Genomic DNA, 20,387 nt, shown 5'->3' on the forward strand with positions numbered 1-20,387 from the left:
TCCCAGGCCACGAGAGGTTGGTGGGAAATGGAGCCAGGAAAGAACCGGCACCCACACAGAATCCCTTGTGTGTGTAAGGTGAGGAGTCAGCCTCTAGGCCATTGCACTGGGCCCTCTTTTTTTTTTTTTTTAAGACTTAATTATTTTTGTGAAAAGAGATTTATAGAGAGAAGGAGAGAGAAAGAGAGCGAGAGATCTTCCATCTGCTGGTTCACTTCTCAAATAGCCATAATGGTTGGAGCTGAGCCAATCTGAAGACAGAAGCCAGGAGCTTCTTCTTGGGTCTCTCATATGGGTGCAGGGTCCCAAGGCTGTGGGCTACAAGCAGGGAGCTGGGTGGGAAGTGGAGCACCTGGAATACAAACTGGAGCCCATGTGGGATCCTGGCTGTTGGAAGGGTAGGATTCAGCCACTGAACCATTGCATAGGGGCCAGAAAGGCATTTTTTTTTAAAGATTTTTTTTTTTATTATTGGAAAGGCGGATATACAGAGAGGAGAGACAGAGAGGAAGATCTTCCAACCGATGATTCACTCCCCAAGTGAGCGCAACGGCCGATGCTATGCCGATCCGAAGCCAGGAGCCTCTTCTGGGTCTCCCACGCAAGTGCAGGGTCCCAAAGCTTTGGGCTGTCCTCGACTGCTTTCCTGGGCCACAGGCAGGGAGCTGGATGGGAAGTGGAGATGCTGGGATTAGAACCGGCGCCCATAAGGGATTCCGGGTATGCAAGGCGAGGACCTTAACCACTGCGCCATCGCACCAGGCCCCAGAAAGGCATTTTTTAAAACCATCATTTGTATCTGCCTCCCAGAGATCTCCATGCCGCTTTGAGCCACATTCTGATGCAACAGAAAGAAGGCTAGGCATGCTCCTTTATCTGTGCTGCGGCAGACCCTAGGCCTTCCCCACCCCGTGCGTTTGGTTGGAGGTGATAGTGGCAGCCCTCCCTTCTGACCTGTGATGAGCCCTGTGCGCTCCATGAACGGAGGCGTCGATTTGGAAGCAGGAAGTTTGAATTATTTGTTAGTACTTATAAAGCAAGTCAGGAGGGGTGTGCAAAGCCTGGCTAGGTGATGTAGCTATACAGAAAGCTAAATGCAGATCTTGAGATCTGCAAGATAAAGGAAATGAGTCCTCTCTGGACCACGCTGTGGTCCCTGTGTGGGACGTAGCAGGTGGCGGCTGTTGAGCAGGGTGATGGTTCTGAACGCAGGTGGTGATTTATGGTGGCCTTCAGGCTCTGCCAGAGGCTTTCTAAGATGGAACTCAACTCTTTCTTAGGGAAGTTAATGGACTTTTTTTTTTTTAATTTTTTTTCATTTATGGGGCAGTGGTTGTATTTTAGTGACTTAATCCTCAACATTGAATAAGTAATTATTAAAAAATAAAAAGACACATTTTCATTTATTTAAGAGGCAGAGTTATAGAGCAAGAGGGTAAGGCAGAGAGCCTGCTGGTTCACTCAGAAGGTTTCAGCTGCTGGAGCGGGGCCCGGAGCCAGGAGCCTGGAACTCCATCCAGGTCTCCATTCTCAAATTAGGGCCCGAAGCCCTTGGACAGTTTTCTGCTTTTCCAAGGCTGTGAGCAGAAATGCTGGATCAGAAGTGGAGCAGCCGGGACTTGAGCTGGTGCTCTTTTAGGATGCCGTCCTCCAAGTTAAGGCTTAACCCACTGTGCCACAAGGCCCATCCAGTGAATGGGCTCTTAATGTGCATTGAGCCCATTTAGTAATTGATCTAGTTCACTGAGCCAGCCCTGTGAGCTGACTGTTGGCCTGGTCCCCTTAGTGAAAGGCCAGCACGTAGGAGGTAAAGGAGAGTGTGGCATGTGGCCAAAAGTATTGACATCGAAAGCCAGAGGGTGTAGGGAATGAAAGTTAGTGTTAAAGTTTTAAGAATGGGTTCTTTTTTTTTTCTCATGATAATGGAATCTTACTCCTAAGAGGGATGATATAAAGAGGCTGGGTTTTTTCATGGGTGAAAAATTAATTCCCCCGAGCACACGGAAGTCTCACGCTCCTTAGAAGTATGCTGCGCAGTTAGGACATGTTTTACTGCACTGGCCTCGTGGGCTGCAGCAGAGGCAGCAGCACACATGCTTAGGAGGCCAAAGCAGAGCCAGGCAGGCGCGGGGCATCAGAATCAAAATGCCCGGTTTGTGTGAGACTGCCTAGCCATGCTGCGCTGACCACCAGTGACCACGGCAGGGGAGGCCGCAGGAAAGGCCAGTTTTCCTCATCGCAATGGCTGTTTTCTCACAAATGAATACTGTGTTCTTGCTTTTAGCGTATTGTAAAAATGACAGGCTTTTTTTTTTTTTTTTACTTTGTAATACCAAATAGAAAGGACTGTGTTCTTTTTTTTCAGTAATTTTAATGCCTTTGCAAAAGATATAAACATTTTTAGAAATATTATTCAAGATGTTCCCCACTTACCTTACTGCTTTTCTAAAACTAAGTCAGCTTATTCATCCAGTTCGCTTTCCTGTTTTGCCCTCAGCCCTTGCCAGAAGTCAAGTCCTGCAGCTGCTCACTCAGTTTAACTCTGCGCCTCTCCAGGCACCATTTCTAGGAAAAGGTCGGGACGGGGACTAGTGTGCTTCCTGCTGACCGCCATCTTTGCGCTGCGTAGCTATGTTCTGGACCTGTTTCTTTGCCATCTGTTCTCAGCGTGGGCGAACTGAGTCATGTTACAGTAAGACAGGAGCAGAGCTAGGTATTTCCATAGGACATCTTCCCCCAGGAGCGGGGCTAGTCTTTTTTTTTTCTTTTTACCCCTGCATGAAAACTCTTTTATCTGTCTGTCTGTCTGTCTATCTATCTATCTTTATTTCCCCTGCTCCTTTCCTAAATCCCCCCCCCCCCCCCGCCGAATTCTCCTGTATTATTACTGCAGCATAGCTCTTCCTAAACAACTGGGACTCCTAGTGGTATCTGACATGGCCTGTTGGCATCACCAGTGACTGCTTAGCCTTTTTGGCTACAGTGCTGGCTAGTGGCTTATTCCTTAAGGTTAGAATGATTTTATGCAGGTAATGGACTGAATTGGACCTTCCTCTGGTCGACACATGCAAGGTCAGATCTCAGCTCATCCCAGGTGAAGCTTCTTGGGGGACTCCAAACTAAACCATTGTCCTCAAAACTCTGGCCACAGAGAGGATCACGGAGTTTATGGTCTGACCTTGGAATGCACGTCCGGGACTGGGCCTCCTTGCTTGCCGATGCCTGTGCAGTTGTCAGGATGCTCAGGTGCATATGGGGACAAGATGGTCAGCTTATTTAGGCCTGCAGAGGACAGCAAGTGCCATGTCAAGATGGAGAACAGAATGGGTTAGACAACTCTCCTGACTGAGTTTTGGCAGCAGATGTCTGGGTGAGTAGATACACTGGGGTGGGCTCTGTCAGCTAAAATCCTTAGAAGGATTTTCTCAACGTTGGAACCGCAAAACCAACGTCATCTCGGAATATCTAACTACTCAAGCAGTACCTTCAGAACATTCTTCTCTGCACTGGAGTTTCTAGGTTGACATTCTCCAGCCCTGTAACTCTGCCCCCTCTCACACACACACCCTTAGATACAGGGGAAAAGGGAAGAAAAGAAAAATTGGAAGCGTTTGTCCCACCCACCTTCCTCCATGTCTCAATCCTTCCCTCCCTAATCAGTGGTTGTTATGGGCATGCATCCTTGTCAACTATGTAAACAACATCAAAAATAAAATAAAGATTTATAAGTCTTCTTAGTCCTGTAGCAATTTCATTAAGCAAAAATATTTTTAAGCTTTGCCACCTGTGATTTAAATGCTCCATCTTGCAAATGTTTGACTTAGAAAAGTTAACTGTGTCCTAACATTTTACAGAGGACCTGTAGGGCATGTTCAAGCTATGAAGGGAACTGTTTCTGCCCAAATGTTGGACAAGGACCTTGGCAGAGGCCAGGAGGCGGCAGCCCAAAAGAGCACAGGCCCAGACAGGTCAGCTATGTCAGTGGGATGTACTTGAAGTTCCTCTGACAAGCAGTTGGCATGAGGGTCAGCCATGTGCTCCTCTGTTCTTTCTTTCTTTCTTTCTTTTTTTTTTTTTTAAGATTCATTTATTTTTATTGGAAGATCAGATTTATAGAGAGAAGGAGTGACAGAAAGATCTTTCATCCATTGATTCACTCCTCAAGTGTCCACAACTGCCAGAGCTGAGCTGATCCATAGCCAGGAGCCTCTTCTGGGTCTCCCATGCAGGTTCAGGGTCCCCCAAGACCCTCGGCCGTCTTTGACTGTTTTCCCAGGCCACAGACAGGGAGCTGGATGGGAAGCGGAGCTGCTGAGATTAGAATCGGCGCCATATGGGATCCTGGCACATGCAAGGAAAGGACTTTAGCCACTAGGCTACTGTGCCAGTCTCCACCATGCATTTTTTGAAGACCTTAAAAAGATTTCAGATTTTTTGCACCATGATCTCTAAGTCTCTGCACATGCATATTGATGATGAGTGTTTAAGTAATTGAAATGCAAATAAGTCCCTTAGAGTTGACCTGACTTTTATATCTTAGTTATCAGCTTATATCCTGTCCCAGAGTCTCATTAATCAAAAAGCTTGTATGGTGGGAACCAACTCATTTGTCATCAGAATTTTATTTTTTTATTTAACATTTGCCCCTCTTTCATGAAATATATAAACGTGAATTTTATATGGCAAATATACTTATGGAAAAAAAACCCTGAAATATAAAAAAATGAGACACAGGAATTGCAAACTATAGTGAGAGCCAAATTCAGACCAGAAAGGGTTTATTTGATAGGCAAGAATTTTCCTAGTTGATTCTCAGTACCCTTAGGAAGGATGAGGTCTCACATTGCCTGTGGGCCATTTCCTTTATAATATGGATGTGAGAGGCACTAGCCCAAATAACCGACACCCTGTTTTCTGGGTTTTTTGTTTGTTTGTTTGTTTTGTTTTTTTTTGCTAGGAAAGCTTTTATTCTATATTTTCCTCTATCTTATTTACAGATTTTTAAGGATTTTATTATTATTATTCTATATGAGAGGCAGAGTTAGGAGAGACAGGGAAAGAGATATTTAAAAGATTTATTTATTTTTATTGCAAAATCAGATATATAGAGAGGAGGAAAGGCAGAGAGGAAGATCTTCCATGCAATGATTCACTCCCCAAGTGGCCATCAATGGCTGGAGCTAAGTCTATCCGAAGCCAGGAGCCAGGAACTTCCAGATCTCCTGCACAGCTGCAGGGTCCCAAGGCTTTGGCCTGTACTCAGCTGCTTTCCCAGGCCACAAGGAGGGAGCCGGGTGGGAAGTGGAGCATCTGGGGCAGGCTCCAGTGCCTGTGTGGGAACCCGGCACATGCAAGGTGAGGATTAAGCCACTAGGCCATCATGCCAGGCCCAGAGATCTTACACTGGCTGCTTCACTCCTCCGCTTGCCCACAACAGTTGGGACTGGACAAGGCTGATGCCAGATACTCAGATCTCAGTCTGTGTTTGCCACGTGGGTGGCAGTGACCCAGATTCTGGAGCCATCATCTGCTGCCTTTCAGGGTTCACTGGAGCAGTCAGCTGGGATAATTGATGGAGCTGATCCTCGAACTCACGCACTGCCCTGTGAAGGCAGGCATCCCAAGTGGCATCTTAAGCATTGCACTGAATACTCACCCTCTCCAGTGTTTGAGGCTCACAGTGCTTATTAATACTTTGTATATTAGAAGGCAGGTAAAAAATGAAGCTGGTTGAGTTGAATCTAGGAAATGCTATTGAATAAATTTGTTTTAGAAACAAAATGCAGTGACTAATTTTTAAAGATTTCATTTTGTGGGTCCTGTGTAATAGCCTAGTGGCTAAAGTCCTCACCTTGCATGCGCCAGGATCCCATGTGGACACTGGTTCTAATTTTGGCAGCCCCACTTCCCATCCAGCTCCCTGCTTGTGGCCTGGGAAAGCAGTCGAGGATGTCCCAAAGCTTGGGAACCTGCAGCTGTGTGGGAGACCTGAAGAGGCTCCTGGCTTCTTGCTTCAGATAGGTGCAGCTCTGGCTGTTGTGGCCACTCGGGGAGTGAATCATTGGACGGAAGATCTTTCTCTGTCTCTCTTCCTCTCTGTAAAGGCCTGTAACAGCCGGGGCAGACCACTCAAGCCAGGAATCCAAACAGCATCCATGTTGCCCACATTCGTCACAAGAACTCGGTGCTTGCGCTGTCAGCTGCTACCTGTCGGGGCCGCAGTGGCGGGAAGCCAAGGGAAGCAGAGTGTCTAGGGCTGTGTGCGGGCACGGCCGTGGTGAGAGGCACAAGTTCCTGGCAGTGACTGAGTGCAACCACGCTGTGCCCATCCCAGAAGGCAGTAGTATTTTTGTCAAGGGATTTGCAGCGTAGTTTGAGAGAATAGCAGTGCGGTTCTCTGTGCTCTGGAATATCCAACAGCACGTGGAAATCACAAAAACTTAAAGTTCTGTGTTTGGAAATTTCGATTTTATACATTATATTATTTTCGATTATATTAGATATGGCGTATTTCCAGAAAGAATTTGGCATATCTTTGGAGGTGGTTTTGCCTGTAGTATTAAGAATTTTAGTGCCATTTTAAAGTTATATAATTTCAAAGAAGGATCTTGATGTTTGATTTGATTGCTAATCTTTGGGCATGAAGCGTTGTAAGTTAAATGTAAATTAATATGATATAGTGCAGTGTTTTAAAAATAACTCTCCAAGATGGACAGTTTGTGGTTGTGGTTTATGCTTCGTGAGATGGTGTGTTATTGTGCTTGCTAGGGAAAGGATCTCTTGGGTGGACAATCATATTGAAAAGAGAAGTTGAACTTTAAATGTCTTGTGACATTTCAGAACATAGCTATAATGCACTGGAATTAGTCATATGTGACTTGAGCAGTTGCATCTTGCAGAAGGAACTTTTTGCTTGGTCTTTGAATATTTACAGAATATTTTTATATATTCATTTTGCATCATTTCTGTGAAGACTTTATAACTCGGAAGTAATAGTGCTAGGAGCATTATGAGGAAGGATTTTATGTATTGTATTTAACTTATTGATAAAAATATTAGGGATATGGGCCCGGCGTGATAGCGTAGTGGTTAAAGTCCTCACCTTGCACATGCCAGGATCCCATTTGGGCGCCAGTTCTAGCTCCATCAGTCCCACTTCCCATCCAGCGCCCTGTTTGTGGCCAGGGAAAGCAGTTGAGGATGGTCCAAGGCCTTGGGACCCTGCATCCGTGTGGGAGACTCAAAAGGGCTCCTGGCTCCTGGCTTTGGTTGAACTTAGCTCCAGCTGTTGTAGCCACTTGGAGAGTGAATCATTGGATGGAAGATCTTCCTCTCTGTCTCTCCTCCTCTCTGTATATCTGCCTTTCCAATAATAAATAAATAAATCTTTAAAAAAATATATTAGGGATATAAAGTAAGGGTCTAGTTGAAGGCCTTAAAATAAGATTCCTCTCCTTTTTTTTGTAGGATTACTTGAAAGGCAGAGAGAGAAAGAAATCATTTGCTAATTCATTTTCCAATTGGCTGCAGCAGACAAGCCTAGGTGAGGGCAAAGCCAGAAGTAGAAAGTCCATGATTGTCTCGCACATGGGTGACCGAGGAGGTGGAGGCATTCAGCGCATCTTCCGCTGCTTTCTCTGCTGCATTAGCAGGGAGCTGGGTTAGAAGCAGAGGAGACAGGATTGAGCCTGCACTCTGATATGGGATTCAGGCATCCCAATTGGTGGCCTGACTTGCTACATCACAGCACTGACCATCTTTAATGTTTTCCTAAGCATGCTCCTGGACCCGAATCCTGTGCATTTCCGATACTGGAAAATGAAGCCATAGGTTTTGAACTTGTAAGCTTTATGTTTTCTGAGATCTGAATGAAGGAAGTGGTTGATCAGAAAGTTGAGGTTGTGTTTGGCAATCAGATTACTAACCCTTGGCCAGGTTGTACTAGCCCTCCGCTGGGGCTGAAGGATGGGCTCATATCCACTCCCCTTCCCGGGCTCATGAGAAGCCAGGCTACAGGGAGGGACTCTCGCTCTTTCCCACCTTCCCTCTCCCTGCCCACTCTGTCCCTGAATGTGTTTCTGTGATTTTTCTCATCTATTAAATAAACTTTACCCCAAAAAAAGTTGGGATTGATAGTCACTATTTTGGGTGAGCAATGTGTGACATGTGTTCATTTCACTGGAAACAATATCCCTCCAAATGCAAATCCTTTTTTAACCAAAAGTTTCTGGATTCGTCTCTAATCTGCTAAGAATCGGTTGCAAATCTGAGTAGCCTGAGTAAGCTGGTATTATGTTCTTTTTTATGGTTTATCCTTGGACTTCTTGCTTTTTGCCCTCAATAACATATAATGTCTTAATTAGCTAAGGTACATTTAATTTTAGTTTGTTGATTAGCTTTTCCCAACATTTGTTCTTTGCAGACTCAGGGAGACAGATGGATTTGAATTCTAAAGCAGAGTCCTTTGATTTTAGTGGGAGAAGTAAGCCATGAGGTGATAGACATGAGCTTTTCAGGCCGTTCTAATTAGTCAGGCCCAGCTGTGAACAGGAGTTGAGGAGGAGACGTTTCATGGGGATGAGTAGGGCAGCCTGCTCATTTATCTTAGAGCTCCTTAGTGGTCAGCCATATCCCTGGGTAACCTTTGGAAGTGGATCCCAGAAGGCTTTACATAAAGTGAGAACATCTGGGGATTGTCATGTACACGCAGTTTGAATTCTTCAAGTTTTCTTTTTTTTTTTTCCATTGTGCTTTGCCTCCTTACTGCTTCATGTTCCTATTTGAGGCTAGACACTTATCTTCCACACAATAGCTCTTCAGGCTTTTTATTTTACTGTGTTTTTGTTTTGTAGTTTTTAATATGTTTATAGTTTTTGTAATATGTTTATTTTTGATGGTGTTTACTTAGTTAAGGATGCATGCCCGTGTGGATCACTGATTAGGGTGGGGAGGGTTGGGAAATGGGGAAAAGTGGCTGAGACAACTATTTTCAATCTCCTTTTTTTTCACATATCTGGGGAAAATGGGGAGAGACCATTTCACTGCCCTGGGGTGCGGGACAGCCACCCAGTATGATCCCAGGGTCCCTGATGTGGAACACGTTTTGAGGGTACTGGTTTTCATAGTTCTGAGATGCTGCTGATTTGTTACTATAAGGTTGAGGAAATCCTTCCAAGGTCCATTGGCTGACACAGTCTCCATTCGCCCAGATACTCAAAGCTTGGCCGGGAAAGCTGTCCGATTTACTCTGCCTCCATGGTGCTAGACAGGCTTCAGTGAACTGGTTGTCAAGTCCCCATGTGTATCTGGACATGCTGTCCACTGCACCGACTTCAACTGTGGAGACCCAGTTCTGACACATGCACTCCACAGTTAGGTCACAGATCCTATAATTTTCCTTGTGGATGGTGTTTTGAGACCAGTGGTCCAAACCCTGTCTGCTGGCATGCCCATGTCTGCTACCGACATGCCTTTAAAAGAAAAAAGCAACTATGCTGGTACTCTGTTTAGTTAACACAAGTTTGGCATTAACCTTGCGCAGAATGTGTGCCAGCTATTAGCTGCTTTTCTCCCAGCAATGTAACACTTGCCTAGGTACAATGCAACCTAGGCGTTTGTCTACTGCTGGGCTGTTTTGTATTGCTTTTAAAGGATTTTTTTTAAAGATTTATTTATTTTCATTGGAAAGGCAGATCAGATTTATGGAGATAAGGAGAGAAAGGGAGAAAGACTTTGACCCACTGATTTACTCCCCAAAGGCCACAGTGGCTAGAGTTGAGCCCATCTGAAGCCAGGAGCTTCTTTTGGGTCTCCCACATGGAGGCAGGATCCCAAGGCTTTGGGCCATCCTCTGCTGCTTTCCTACACTGCAAGCAGGGAGCTGGATGGGAAGTGGAGCAGCCAGAACTAGAACTGGACCCATATGGGATCCCGACACTTGCAATGTGAGGATTTAGTCATTGAACTGTCGCGCTGGGCCCATACTTACTGTGTTTTATCATTGTATTTGAAAGACTGCAACACAGAGAGGTCATCCTTTTACTGGTTCATTCGCCAAATGCCTGCAACAACTAGGCCAAAGCCTGGGAGTACAGAACTTTATCAACACCTTCCTTACAGGTACCAGGGACCCATGTGCTTGAGGCATCCAGGGGTACTCATTTATAGAAGCTGGATGGGAAACAGAGTAGCTGGGACTTGAAGCCATCAATCTGATATGGGTGTTGCTATTCTGAGTGATATAAATGCTGTGGTCAACTAGAGCTTCAGAATGAGTACCCCCTACCAACCCGACGCATTTTCTGGGCCAGGCACCCCGCACTCCTTAACCAGTGCTCATAAGGTGTGATATCCAGGTTAGTCAAACCACGTTTTTCTGAGTATACCCCATGGTTTGTTAATGAGTTCTTAAAGTGGGGTGTTCAGAACCAAGTGGATTATGGCAGTTATGGTTCAACCACTGCAGAACATAAATGCAAATTTTATCTCCTTTGCTCCTGACACTGGAGTTCTGTTGGTGCATTTTAAGATTGTATTAGCTTTTTTAAAATAGCATTGACTCAAGTGACACTTGTGTTTCATTCAAACCTTGTTTATATCACCCCCACTTCTCCAAGCCACATTCCCAGGTGCCTTAATGGGGAGCTGTTTCAGAGCACCCCCCTCCCCCAAAAAAGTAGAGCAGCCAGGACTGGGACTGTGGCTGGGACTGGTGTGAGACTGGAGTGAGACTGGTGTGGGACTGGGGCCGTTGCAGGTGGTGGCTGTGCTGGCCATGCCACAGGACTGACCCCACGACTTATTTTTTTTAGACAGATATTGAAAATGAGTTTGAATGAATACATTTTTCCAAAATTTGATAAGAAAATGCAGATTTGGGGTTTCATCTATTTCTTAAACAATCCACTCTACAATAAAATTAAATAAATCTTAAAAAATTTTTTTTTTTACTTGACAAGTGAGTGAGCCTTCATTCCCATCTGCCAGTTCACTTCTCCGCTGCCTGACATGGCCAGAGCTGAACTGACGGCAAAACTGAGGCAGGAATTCAGTCCGCATCTCCCGTGGGGGTGGTCTGGGCTCACCCAGTGACCTGAGCCTCACTTCTCCCTTCAAAGAGAGTCACAAGCCAGGGATGGGAGGCGGCCCAAGCAGACAGCTTGACCAAGGGCCAAGTGCTTGTCCGTAATTTATTATGCAATATTCTATAGTGGTGTTCAATTGAATTCTGCATTTCTTCAGATTGCTTCCACTTGTTTCACCGTTACACATAAGACTGCAGTGAATATCAATGTGCACTTCTCCAGTTAGGACGGAATCTTATTTTCTGTTTCTGCTATTTCTTTCTTTCTTTCAGAAGTATATGCGATGGTATAAAAAATGTGATTTGACGTTGTTGTTGACCTGCTTAGAGAATTATCTTTGTGCTATTCTGAGTTGCAAGGCTATTGACCTGTTTAGAGAATTAGCTGCTGCTTTTCTGAGTGGCAGGGTAGATAGAAGGGTAGATTGCAGTCTTTATGCTCACATCCTTAGTTCCTGGCGCTTTCTGCTAGTGACCAGTGAAGCTAACATCTTCCCCGTGTCATCGTCTCTTCCACTCCCAGCCCCCGTTGGCTCATCCTTTCCCCACGCTGACTTGAAGTGCAGACTGCCTTCCCCTCTCCGATCATGGCTGCCTGCTGTGTGTTCTCTAGTGTTTTCCAAGACAGAAGATGAACATGATCTGATCACTTCATAACTGTCCTTACATAAAAATTGAATTCTTGCTCAGACCCTTCACTGTCCAGCAAAGAATGTTTTGCATTCCTTTTATTAGACTTTCCAGAATGCTTGTTGTTGGCTTAGCTTAGAAACTTATGTTATGTCTGATAAAAAAAATTCAGTTAAGATTGTGAATTACTTTGGCAGTTGCTCCCTTGATTGGGGTGACCTCAGCAGGTCCCCAAAGCTCAGTTAGACTTCTGGTGGAGGGGGAGGGGGCTCTCTTGTTCCCTGGACAAGCCTCCCCTTTGCAAAAGAGAGAAGTATTTATTTTCTATGAACATTTTGGACCAGAGCAGAGACTGAAATAAAATTTGTTTTATATAGATAAGGATCTCAGACAAATAATCCAATATTAATAAGTAATCAGAATAGAGCCTCCGGGCTGACATACTCAAATCTGAAGGTATGGTGTCTTTAGAAAAATGATTTTAGACCATGACCTTCAAACTTTAGAATTCTAAAAGGCAGTAGCATAGTGGACACGTCTTAGTTTTCATAAGAAGTCATGGAAATGGATCGATGCTGAGTAATCCTAATGGGTTTTTGAAAGCATGATATGCTTTAGATATTGCTAAATCAATAAACACAATGGTCACTTAAGTGTGTGTTTTGTATAGTGTTTGTTTAATTATATTATAACTCAGATCTTTCCAGAATAATTGTCTTTCAAATGGGAGTGCTAAAAACCCAAGAGAAGTACTTGTACAAATATAACCATTGAAAGATGGAGAGTATTTTATAGCATCTGTCAGCTGACTGCAACGTTCGGACTTAGCTACAGATTTTATCATATACATTATTTTTTTGCCATGAAGTAATGTTTCCAAAGCAGTTAAGTTTGAGATTTATAGCAAAAATAAACAGCTGAATTGAATGTTACCAAGTTGTTCTTGGATTCTTTAGTTCAATAAATGCCTCTATTGAATTTTTCCAGCAGTTGCTTCAGGTAGCCTGAGCAGATGATCACTTTACCACATGTAAAACTGGGAAAAGTGTGGGTGCTTTAGAGCAAAGCATTTTCTTGGGTGGAGGAAATCATAAAATCAGTAAAATTGATGAGAATTTTTTTTTAAACTGAATTTCTTATTTGGGTCTTCATAAGTGGTAAGGTGGTCAGTTTTAAAATTTGGTAGTTTTCACTTCATGGAAAAAAATCTGAGTAATTTTTGTTTATTGATGGTGGTGGATGAGTAATCATTTTTTTGAGGAGTGGAACAAGAAAGGAAAAAGGCAATCTAGCTTTCTTCAATATAATGATAGCTTCAAGGCAGGTCTTAAAATAGGGTCACTTTTTAAGGAAATGAAGTATTTTATCTGAAAAGTAACCAAAAAGGTATGTTTTATTTGATGAGTTCAGACAAGATAGAAAAAGCTAGTTTTTTTTTTTTAAATAAAGATTTTTAAAAAAGATTTATTTGTTTTTATTACAAAATCAGATATACAGAGAGAAGGGGAGACAGGAAGATCTTCCGTCCGATGATTCAAGGCTTAGGGCTGTCCTCGACTTCCTTCTCAGGCCACAAGCAGGGAGCTGGATGAGAAGTGGAGCTACTGGGGTTAGAACCGGCGCCCATATGGGATCCCGGCGCGTTCAAGATGAGGACTTTAGCCACTAGCCCACCACGCTGCTGGGCCCAAAATAAAGATTTTTTTAAAAAAATATTTATTTTATTTTTATTAGAAAGTCAGATATACAGAGAAAGGGTGAGAGACAGAGAGAAAGATCTTCCATCTGGTGATTCACTCCCCAAATGGCCACACTGGCCGGAGCTGCAGGGACCAGGAGCCTCTTCTGGGTCTCTCATGTGGGTACAGGGTCCCAAGGCTTTGGACCATCCTTGACTGCTTTCCCAGGCCACAAGCAGGGAGGTAGATGGGAAGTGGGGCCACTGGGATTAGAACCAGCGCCCATATGGGATGCCGGCATGTTCAAGGCAAGGACTTTATCTGCTAGGCTACCATGCTGGACCCAAAGGTCTGTTTGTTTTTATTTGAAAGGCACGGTAACAGAGAAGGAAAGAGAGAACTAGAGAGAAAAAGAGAGATTTTCCACCTGCTGGTTTATTTCTCAGGTGACTGTAATGACCACAGCTGAGTTGATCCAAAGCCAGGAGCTAGGAGCTTCTTATGGGTCTCCCACATGGGTGCAGGGGCCCAAGGGCTTGAGCCATCCTCCACTGCTTTTCCAGGCCATAAGCAGATAGCTAGATGGGAAGTAGAACAGTTAGTTACAACATGAATGGGGCCTATATGGGATGCTGGCACCATATGTTGAGTCTTAGCCCACTATGTCATGTTATGGGCCCTGAGAAAGTTAGCTTGGGTGACTTGAGGGTGAAGGCTATGTTGTTAATTGTTACTTTGTTGACTATGTTGTATTAAAAATTAGGTAAAAATATACCTAGTTCTTATTTTTAGTAATCTGATTTTCAATATAACTTTACCTAGTAATACTGTACTGAATGAAATTGTGACCTGGTAGAAATTTTTATTTTATTTAATTTTTAAATTTATATATTTTTGTTGTTGTTTTTGAGGATTCAGTGAATTTGGACACGTATGTAGAGAGTTTTGTGGAACCACCGCCACCAGCAGAGGCAGTCCCTTCTTTCCCCAAAATGTCCTTACTCTGCTCCTATATAGCCGTGCTGCACCCGCATACTGAGCGCCTCATGACCATTGGTTGCTTTCCCACAGTAAAGATAGAATTTTCTCTGCTTTGATTCTGAGCCTCTTCCTGTGCTGACTCTGGTCTAGAATCTAACCCAGGATGTACTGTGCCCTTTCCTCACTGGTGACGCTTCGTACTACTCTCAGGTGTATGTGCACCTGAACTCTATGGATTGGATTCATTTCTGAACATCACAGCACACCCACTGTGTTGTTTTTTGATTTGGTTCTTCCTGGCAGATCTGATCAGGAAAGCTGAGAATAGAGTGATGGGGCAGCAGTTTCCATCAGCAAAGACTTAGCTTAAACTTAACTTTACATACATATTCTCTCCTTGGAAACCGTTAGAAATGCTTGCTTCCACAGATGACTTTGGTGAGAATAATGCATAACCCGTTTCATTCTTTTTTTTTTTAAGATCTTGACATTTGAGACCAAGAACCCGACGGAATTAGCAGAACGTTTGCGCTCCGTTTGTGGGAACCAGAGCAATGCCTATGCCCGCCTACTGGAATACCGCCTGAATGCCTTGCGGGGACTGTGGAACGCGCAGCGCCAGCTGGCCCTGGAAGAACAGCATGAAAGGGACAGTTCAGGGGACGAGGAAACGCTGGCCCTGCTCAAGCGCCAGGGTTTGTTGCAGCAGCCGGAGCAGGCGCCCTTCACGTCGCGGATGGGGCTGCTGCTGGTCTTCCCCCTCATCCAGTCCCAGAGCAGAACGGACCCCTCTCTCTGTAACATAACCGCTGAGGTGCTATTGAACTGCCTTCGTGACTGCCAGCCCTTGAGCTTGACCAAGGAGCCCGCCGACTGTCTCAATGGCATTGAAACCTTGCTGTGCTCCTGGCTAGAAGAGACCTCTGACACAGGCCGGCACATCCCACAGAAGCAAAAGGAAAATGCTGCTGCCGCTCTGGTGGCCTTGGCCTGTGCCAGGTAAGGGCAGTCATGATGCTGTCACTGCTGCCTCCGGGGCTGGGCGAGTGAACGAGGGGCGAGTCTGTCTGACAGGATCTCTGACGTTCCGGAAGGGCCGCTGGTGCCAGGTGCTGCAGCGGGAGCCTGAATTTGAGTTTTCTCTTTCTGCTTAAACAGCGTAAAGTGGAGAATCAGAGCCCGGTACAGTAACCTAGCAGCTAAAGGCCTCGTCTTGCATGCACCAAGATCCCATGTGGGCGCCAGTTCTAATCCTGGCAACCCTGCTTCCAATCCAGCTCCCTGCTTGTAGCCTGGGAAAGCAGTTGAGGACGGCCCAAAGCCTTAGGACCCTGCACCTACGTGGGAGACCTGGAAGAGTTTCCTGGCTCCTGGTTTCAAATCAGTGCAGCTCTGGCCATTGCGGCCACTTGGGGAATGAATCATCAGATGGAAGATTTTCCTCTCTGTCTCTTTTCTCTGTATATCTGCCTTTCCAATAAAAGCAAATAAATCTTAAAAAAAAAATAAGTAGGACCCAGCAGTGTGGCCTAGGGGCTAAAGTCCTTGCCTTGAACATGCCGGGATCCCATATGGGTGCCAGTTCTAATCCCGGTAGTCCTGCTTCCCATCCAGCTCCCTGCTTGTGGCCTGGAAAAGCAGTCAAGGACGGCCCAATGCTTTGGGATCCAGCACCCGTGTGGGAGACCTGGAGAAAGTTCCTGGCTCCTGGCTTCAGATCGGCACAGCACTGGCCGTTGCGCTCACTTGGGGAGTGAATCATTGGACGGAAGATCTTCCTCTCTGTCTCTCCTCCTCTCTATATATCTGACTTTGTAATAAAAATAAATAAATCTTTAAAAATAAATAAATAAATAAATAAGTAAAGTGGGGAATCAAGCCTTATGTCTACAAGGGTACTTCACAAAGTACATGGAAATGTGGGGGTAAATGATACATTTATTCTGGTGTGAAAAAAGTACGCAGTTCATTACAGTTTTCTAGTAATATGCATCTTATATGAACTTTTCATTTGAATAGATTTCAAAATTACAATAAGCTTATCTTGAAGGTTTTTTTTTAAGATTTATTTTTATTTGAAAGGCAAATTCACACAGAGAGAAGGAGAGGCAAAGAAATCTGTGTTCTAGCTCACTTCCCAAATGGCCGCGACAGCCAGAGCTGGGCTGGTCCAAAGCCAGGAGCCTGGCACTTCTTCCAGGTCTCCCATGTGGGTGCAGGGGCCCAAGAGCCTGGGCCATCCTCGGCTGCCCTCCCAGGATGCAGGCAGGGAGCTGGATCAGAACCGGAGCGGTGGGGACATGAGCCCCACCTCTATTGGATGGAGCGCCGCAGAGCGGAGGGTTTTGATTGTGGTGCTTTAGATTCTGTTCGTGTCTGACCATAAGCAGTGTAGCAGAAAGCTAGTGGGTGGTTGCTCACCTGGATTCAGTGACAAATTACATTTCTGGAGCTTGGCTTTCACCTTCATCATGTGTAATGGAAAGATCTCTCAGTCGCTATCAGAATCTAACAGCGTGCCGTATTTCGGGTGCCAGTGAGGGGTGTCACTGAGCTGACAATCAGAAGGAAGTGTGCCCAGGAGTCTCTGATCACCAGCGCATGTTTGGGAGAATGAAACCTGCCATTCTGGCTTTCCCCTCAGCAGCTCGGACCGTGCTCTGACATTTTAGTGTCCCTAACGTGTTCATCTCCCTCAGAATTTTTTTCCTTGGTTGTGAATAATTTTCTTTCCTTCTTTTTAAAAAAAAAATTTTTTTAAGCCAAACATGTGAGAAAACTTCTTGGTCGATTATGGAGTTCTTAGTTATTTCTCTGTTTTTTCTTTGAATAGTTTCTAGGTTGACTTTCAAATGATTGAATCTCAAGTTATTTTTAAGATGAAATGTTACCAGTATTATTGTCAGGGTTTTTTTTTTTTCCCCCTAAGCAAACTCAAATAACCTAGTTTTAGAACCCTGAAAACTGCAATTGGATTATGAAAATCATGACATGTGCTTATGTGGTTAGTTCATTTTTATTGTTGTTTTTTAAAGATTTGTTGGCTATCTTCTCTCTTCAAAAATCTATATTTATTTGATTTGAAAGGAAGAGGTGGGGAGAAAGACGCTCCGTCCGTCTGTTGTCTGTTTCTGTTTGCTCAGTCCCCAGATTCCTGCATCCACAGGGCTGAGCCACCTGCAGTCAGGAACCTGGGCTGCGAGCGTCGTCACACAGCTGCCCAGAGCCAATGGACTTGAACCATAGAACCTTACCTCCTAGGGTGCACATTAGCAGGAAACCATTTTAGGATTGGAGTATCCTGGTCTCAAAACGGGCACTCTGGTAGGGGTATAGGCATCTGAATACGTCTACTCAGAAGATAGAACAGCAGCGGAGAGAGGGACACGCTATAGCACCGAGAGTTCTCATCCACTGGTCCGTTGCACTGACGTTCGCAGCAGCAGGCGCTGGGACAGACCGCGGCCAGGAGCCAGGTGTCCTGCGGAGGAGGCGGAGGCCTAAGCACCAGAGCCATCATTCAGTGCCTCCCTCAGGAAGAAGAGCGGACAGTTCTCAAAGCAGAACCTCTGCTATGGGGTACAGGCACCCCAAGTGGGAACTTAACTCACAGGGCTACAATTCCCACCACCTAAGCATACATTTAACTTAAAATTTTTTTTTAAAGGTTTTTTTAAAATTTTTTATTGGAAAGTCAGAGTCACAGAGAGGAGGAGACAGAGACTTCATTTCCCATCCAGCTTCCTGCTGGGGCCTTGGGAAACAGTAGAGGATGCCCAAAGCCTTGGGATCCTTCACCTGTGACTCGAAAGAGGCTCCTGGCTTCTGGCTTCCGATCTCCTCAGCCCTGGCTGTTGCAGCCACTTAAAGAGTGAACCAGTGGATGGAAGATCTTTAGTTCTTTATCTCTTTCTGTAAATCTGACTTTCCAATAAAAATAAATAAATCTCTTTTAAAAGATTGCTTTATGTACTTGATTCCAGCTAAGTTCTATTCTGCAAAGATGTTGAAATGAGGATGCTTTTATTTTCTTTCTCTTTTTCAAGATTTATTTTGAAATTTAGAGTTAGAAAGAATGAGAGACAGAGAGAAAGAGATCTTGCATCTTTTTGCTCACTCTCCACTTGGCTGCATTGGGCTAGCCACACCAAAGCCTAAAGTTTCTTCTTGGTATTCCCTACTGGTGGCAGGGGCTCAAACATGTGAGCTAAATTCTAACTGCTTTTCCTGGACCGTTAGCAGGGTGCTGGAGCTGAAGCGGAGGAGCCAGAACACAGACTGGTGGCCAAATGGGATCCCAGCTTTGGGGGTGGCAGGATGTCCCGCTTTGCCAAGCTCCAACCCCTCTTCCTCTTCTTGATGTTTGTTTAGATTCTTCCATATTCTGTTGCTAATATTATCTCTCTCCCTGCTGTGACCTTATTCACCTCAGAAGTCACATGCTTTCCAGTGTCAGAGAACACCTTTTAATAAAGTTATGGTGGGCTTATCACTGAATTTTTGAGACTGATGCTCTCAAATATAAAACAGCTTTTTCAAAAAATTGTGATGAAGATGTTTATTCATTCAGCCAGCAAACGTTTATTGAACATCTCTGATAAGCAGGCTCCTTGCTGCGTTTTAGGGCCATAATGGGACAGCTAAATGGATCCCAGGTGTTAGATTTTGCAAAAACTTTTTCCCCTGTAAGGCATTCTTTCCAAGGTAGGGATGCAGTGATGGACAGTCAGGTAGTCCCTAAAACTGCAGAATTTTCGGGAAAGTGAAGGAGGAAGACAGTGAGCAACAAACACAAGTGAAAGATCACTTTAGAGAGAGGCCCTTAAATTTTACTCAAAATCCAGTTGAATGTGGCAGATAATAATTCCTTATAGTTGGTAAGTGGCTCTAAATCTTCCAACCGTTAAAGTTGCTTGTTTCTGAATGTTACTATTCTCAAGAGAGATATTCCTGTTGGCAGATGAAGAAGCCAAAATCCGCAGGAGTTGGATAATGTCGCTGACTGGCGCATGGCAGAACCAGGTCTCAGAGGATTTTTTTTTTTAAACCGGGTCTGCTGCCTCCCTGCCTTATGCAGTTCTTTGGTTTTTATTCTCTGGAAACTGGAGATAGTGAAAGCGGCAATTAGGAGAACTCTAGGTCTACTTGGTCCCTGACTAGGTATTCCATTTCGTTGGGGCTTAGATATGTGATACCTAACTGTTAAAGCCTTGCCTGAGAGAATAAGGCAGCAAGCCCAGCCCGCCCATCTGACACGGGTGATCCTTCAGGGCAGGAAGCATTTCTGTAGTGATTTGCACTTGGGATGTTGCCACGTAAGTCTTCAAAGTACCTCCTTTTAGATCCTGCTGTCCATGTTACGCACTTTGCAGCCTGGGGGTGTGAGCCATGTGAACATCTCAGCAGGGAGAGACACAGCAGCATTTCTGGGCCCAGTCTTGATGATCTAAATGTATCCCTTGATTCATATTTAGTAAGATGGAGTTGAGTGGGCCTAGTGTGGTAACCTAGTGGCAGAGCTACTTGCTTTACACTTACTGGGATCCCAGCAGCCCCGCTTCCCATCCAGCTCCCTGCTTGTGGCCTGGGAAAGCAGTTGAGGACGGCCCAAAGCCTTGGGACCCTGCACCCGTGTGGGAGACCTGAAAGAGGCTCCTGGCTCCTGGCTTCAGATCAACTCAGCTCCGGCCATCGCAGCTGCTTGGGGAGTGAATCAACGGATGGAAGATCTTCCTCTCTGTCTCTCCTCCTCTCTGTGTGTCTGACTTTCAAATAAATAAAATAAAATAAAATGAAATAAAAAGTTGGAGTTGAATGAGAGGTTATCCAAAATAGACTAACAACGATATTAGAGAAATAAAAAACCTGACAATATTGTTAGACTTTAAGTAAGAATCTTATTTTATGGCCTCTCTCCTCTGCCCTAGAGGGTGACTTAGTGATGGAAACAGCAAATTCTTCGCACTTGAGTTTTCTGTTTTGAACTTTTGTGTCTATAGGGAAGATCGCTTACC

The 20,387-nt window shown here is 44.7% G+C and overlaps 1 protein-coding gene across 2 annotated transcripts in view; it reads left to right on the forward strand.

Moving 5' to 3' along the window:
* HECTD4 (HECT domain E3 ubiquitin protein ligase 4) overlaps window positions 1-20,387 on the forward strand; it is a 138,709-nt gene that overhangs the window by 16,064 nt on the left and 102,258 nt on the right. For both annotated transcript variants that reach the window (XM_040986966.1, XM_040986967.1), the window contains exon 2: window positions 14,855-15,372. In XM_040986966.1, coding sequence (XP_040842900.1) covers window positions 14,855-15,372 — 518 coding nt within the window. The remainder of the gene's footprint in view (window positions 1-14,854; window positions 15,373-20,387) is intronic.

This window comes from Ochotona curzoniae, unplaced genomic scaffold (genome assembly GCF_017591425.1).
Source record: "Ochotona curzoniae isolate NIBS_2020 unplaced genomic scaffold, NIBS_Ocur_1.0 contig_46, whole genome shotgun sequence".
NCBI classification, from domain to species: Eukaryota; Metazoa; Chordata; class Mammalia; order Lagomorpha; family Ochotonidae; genus Ochotona; species Ochotona curzoniae.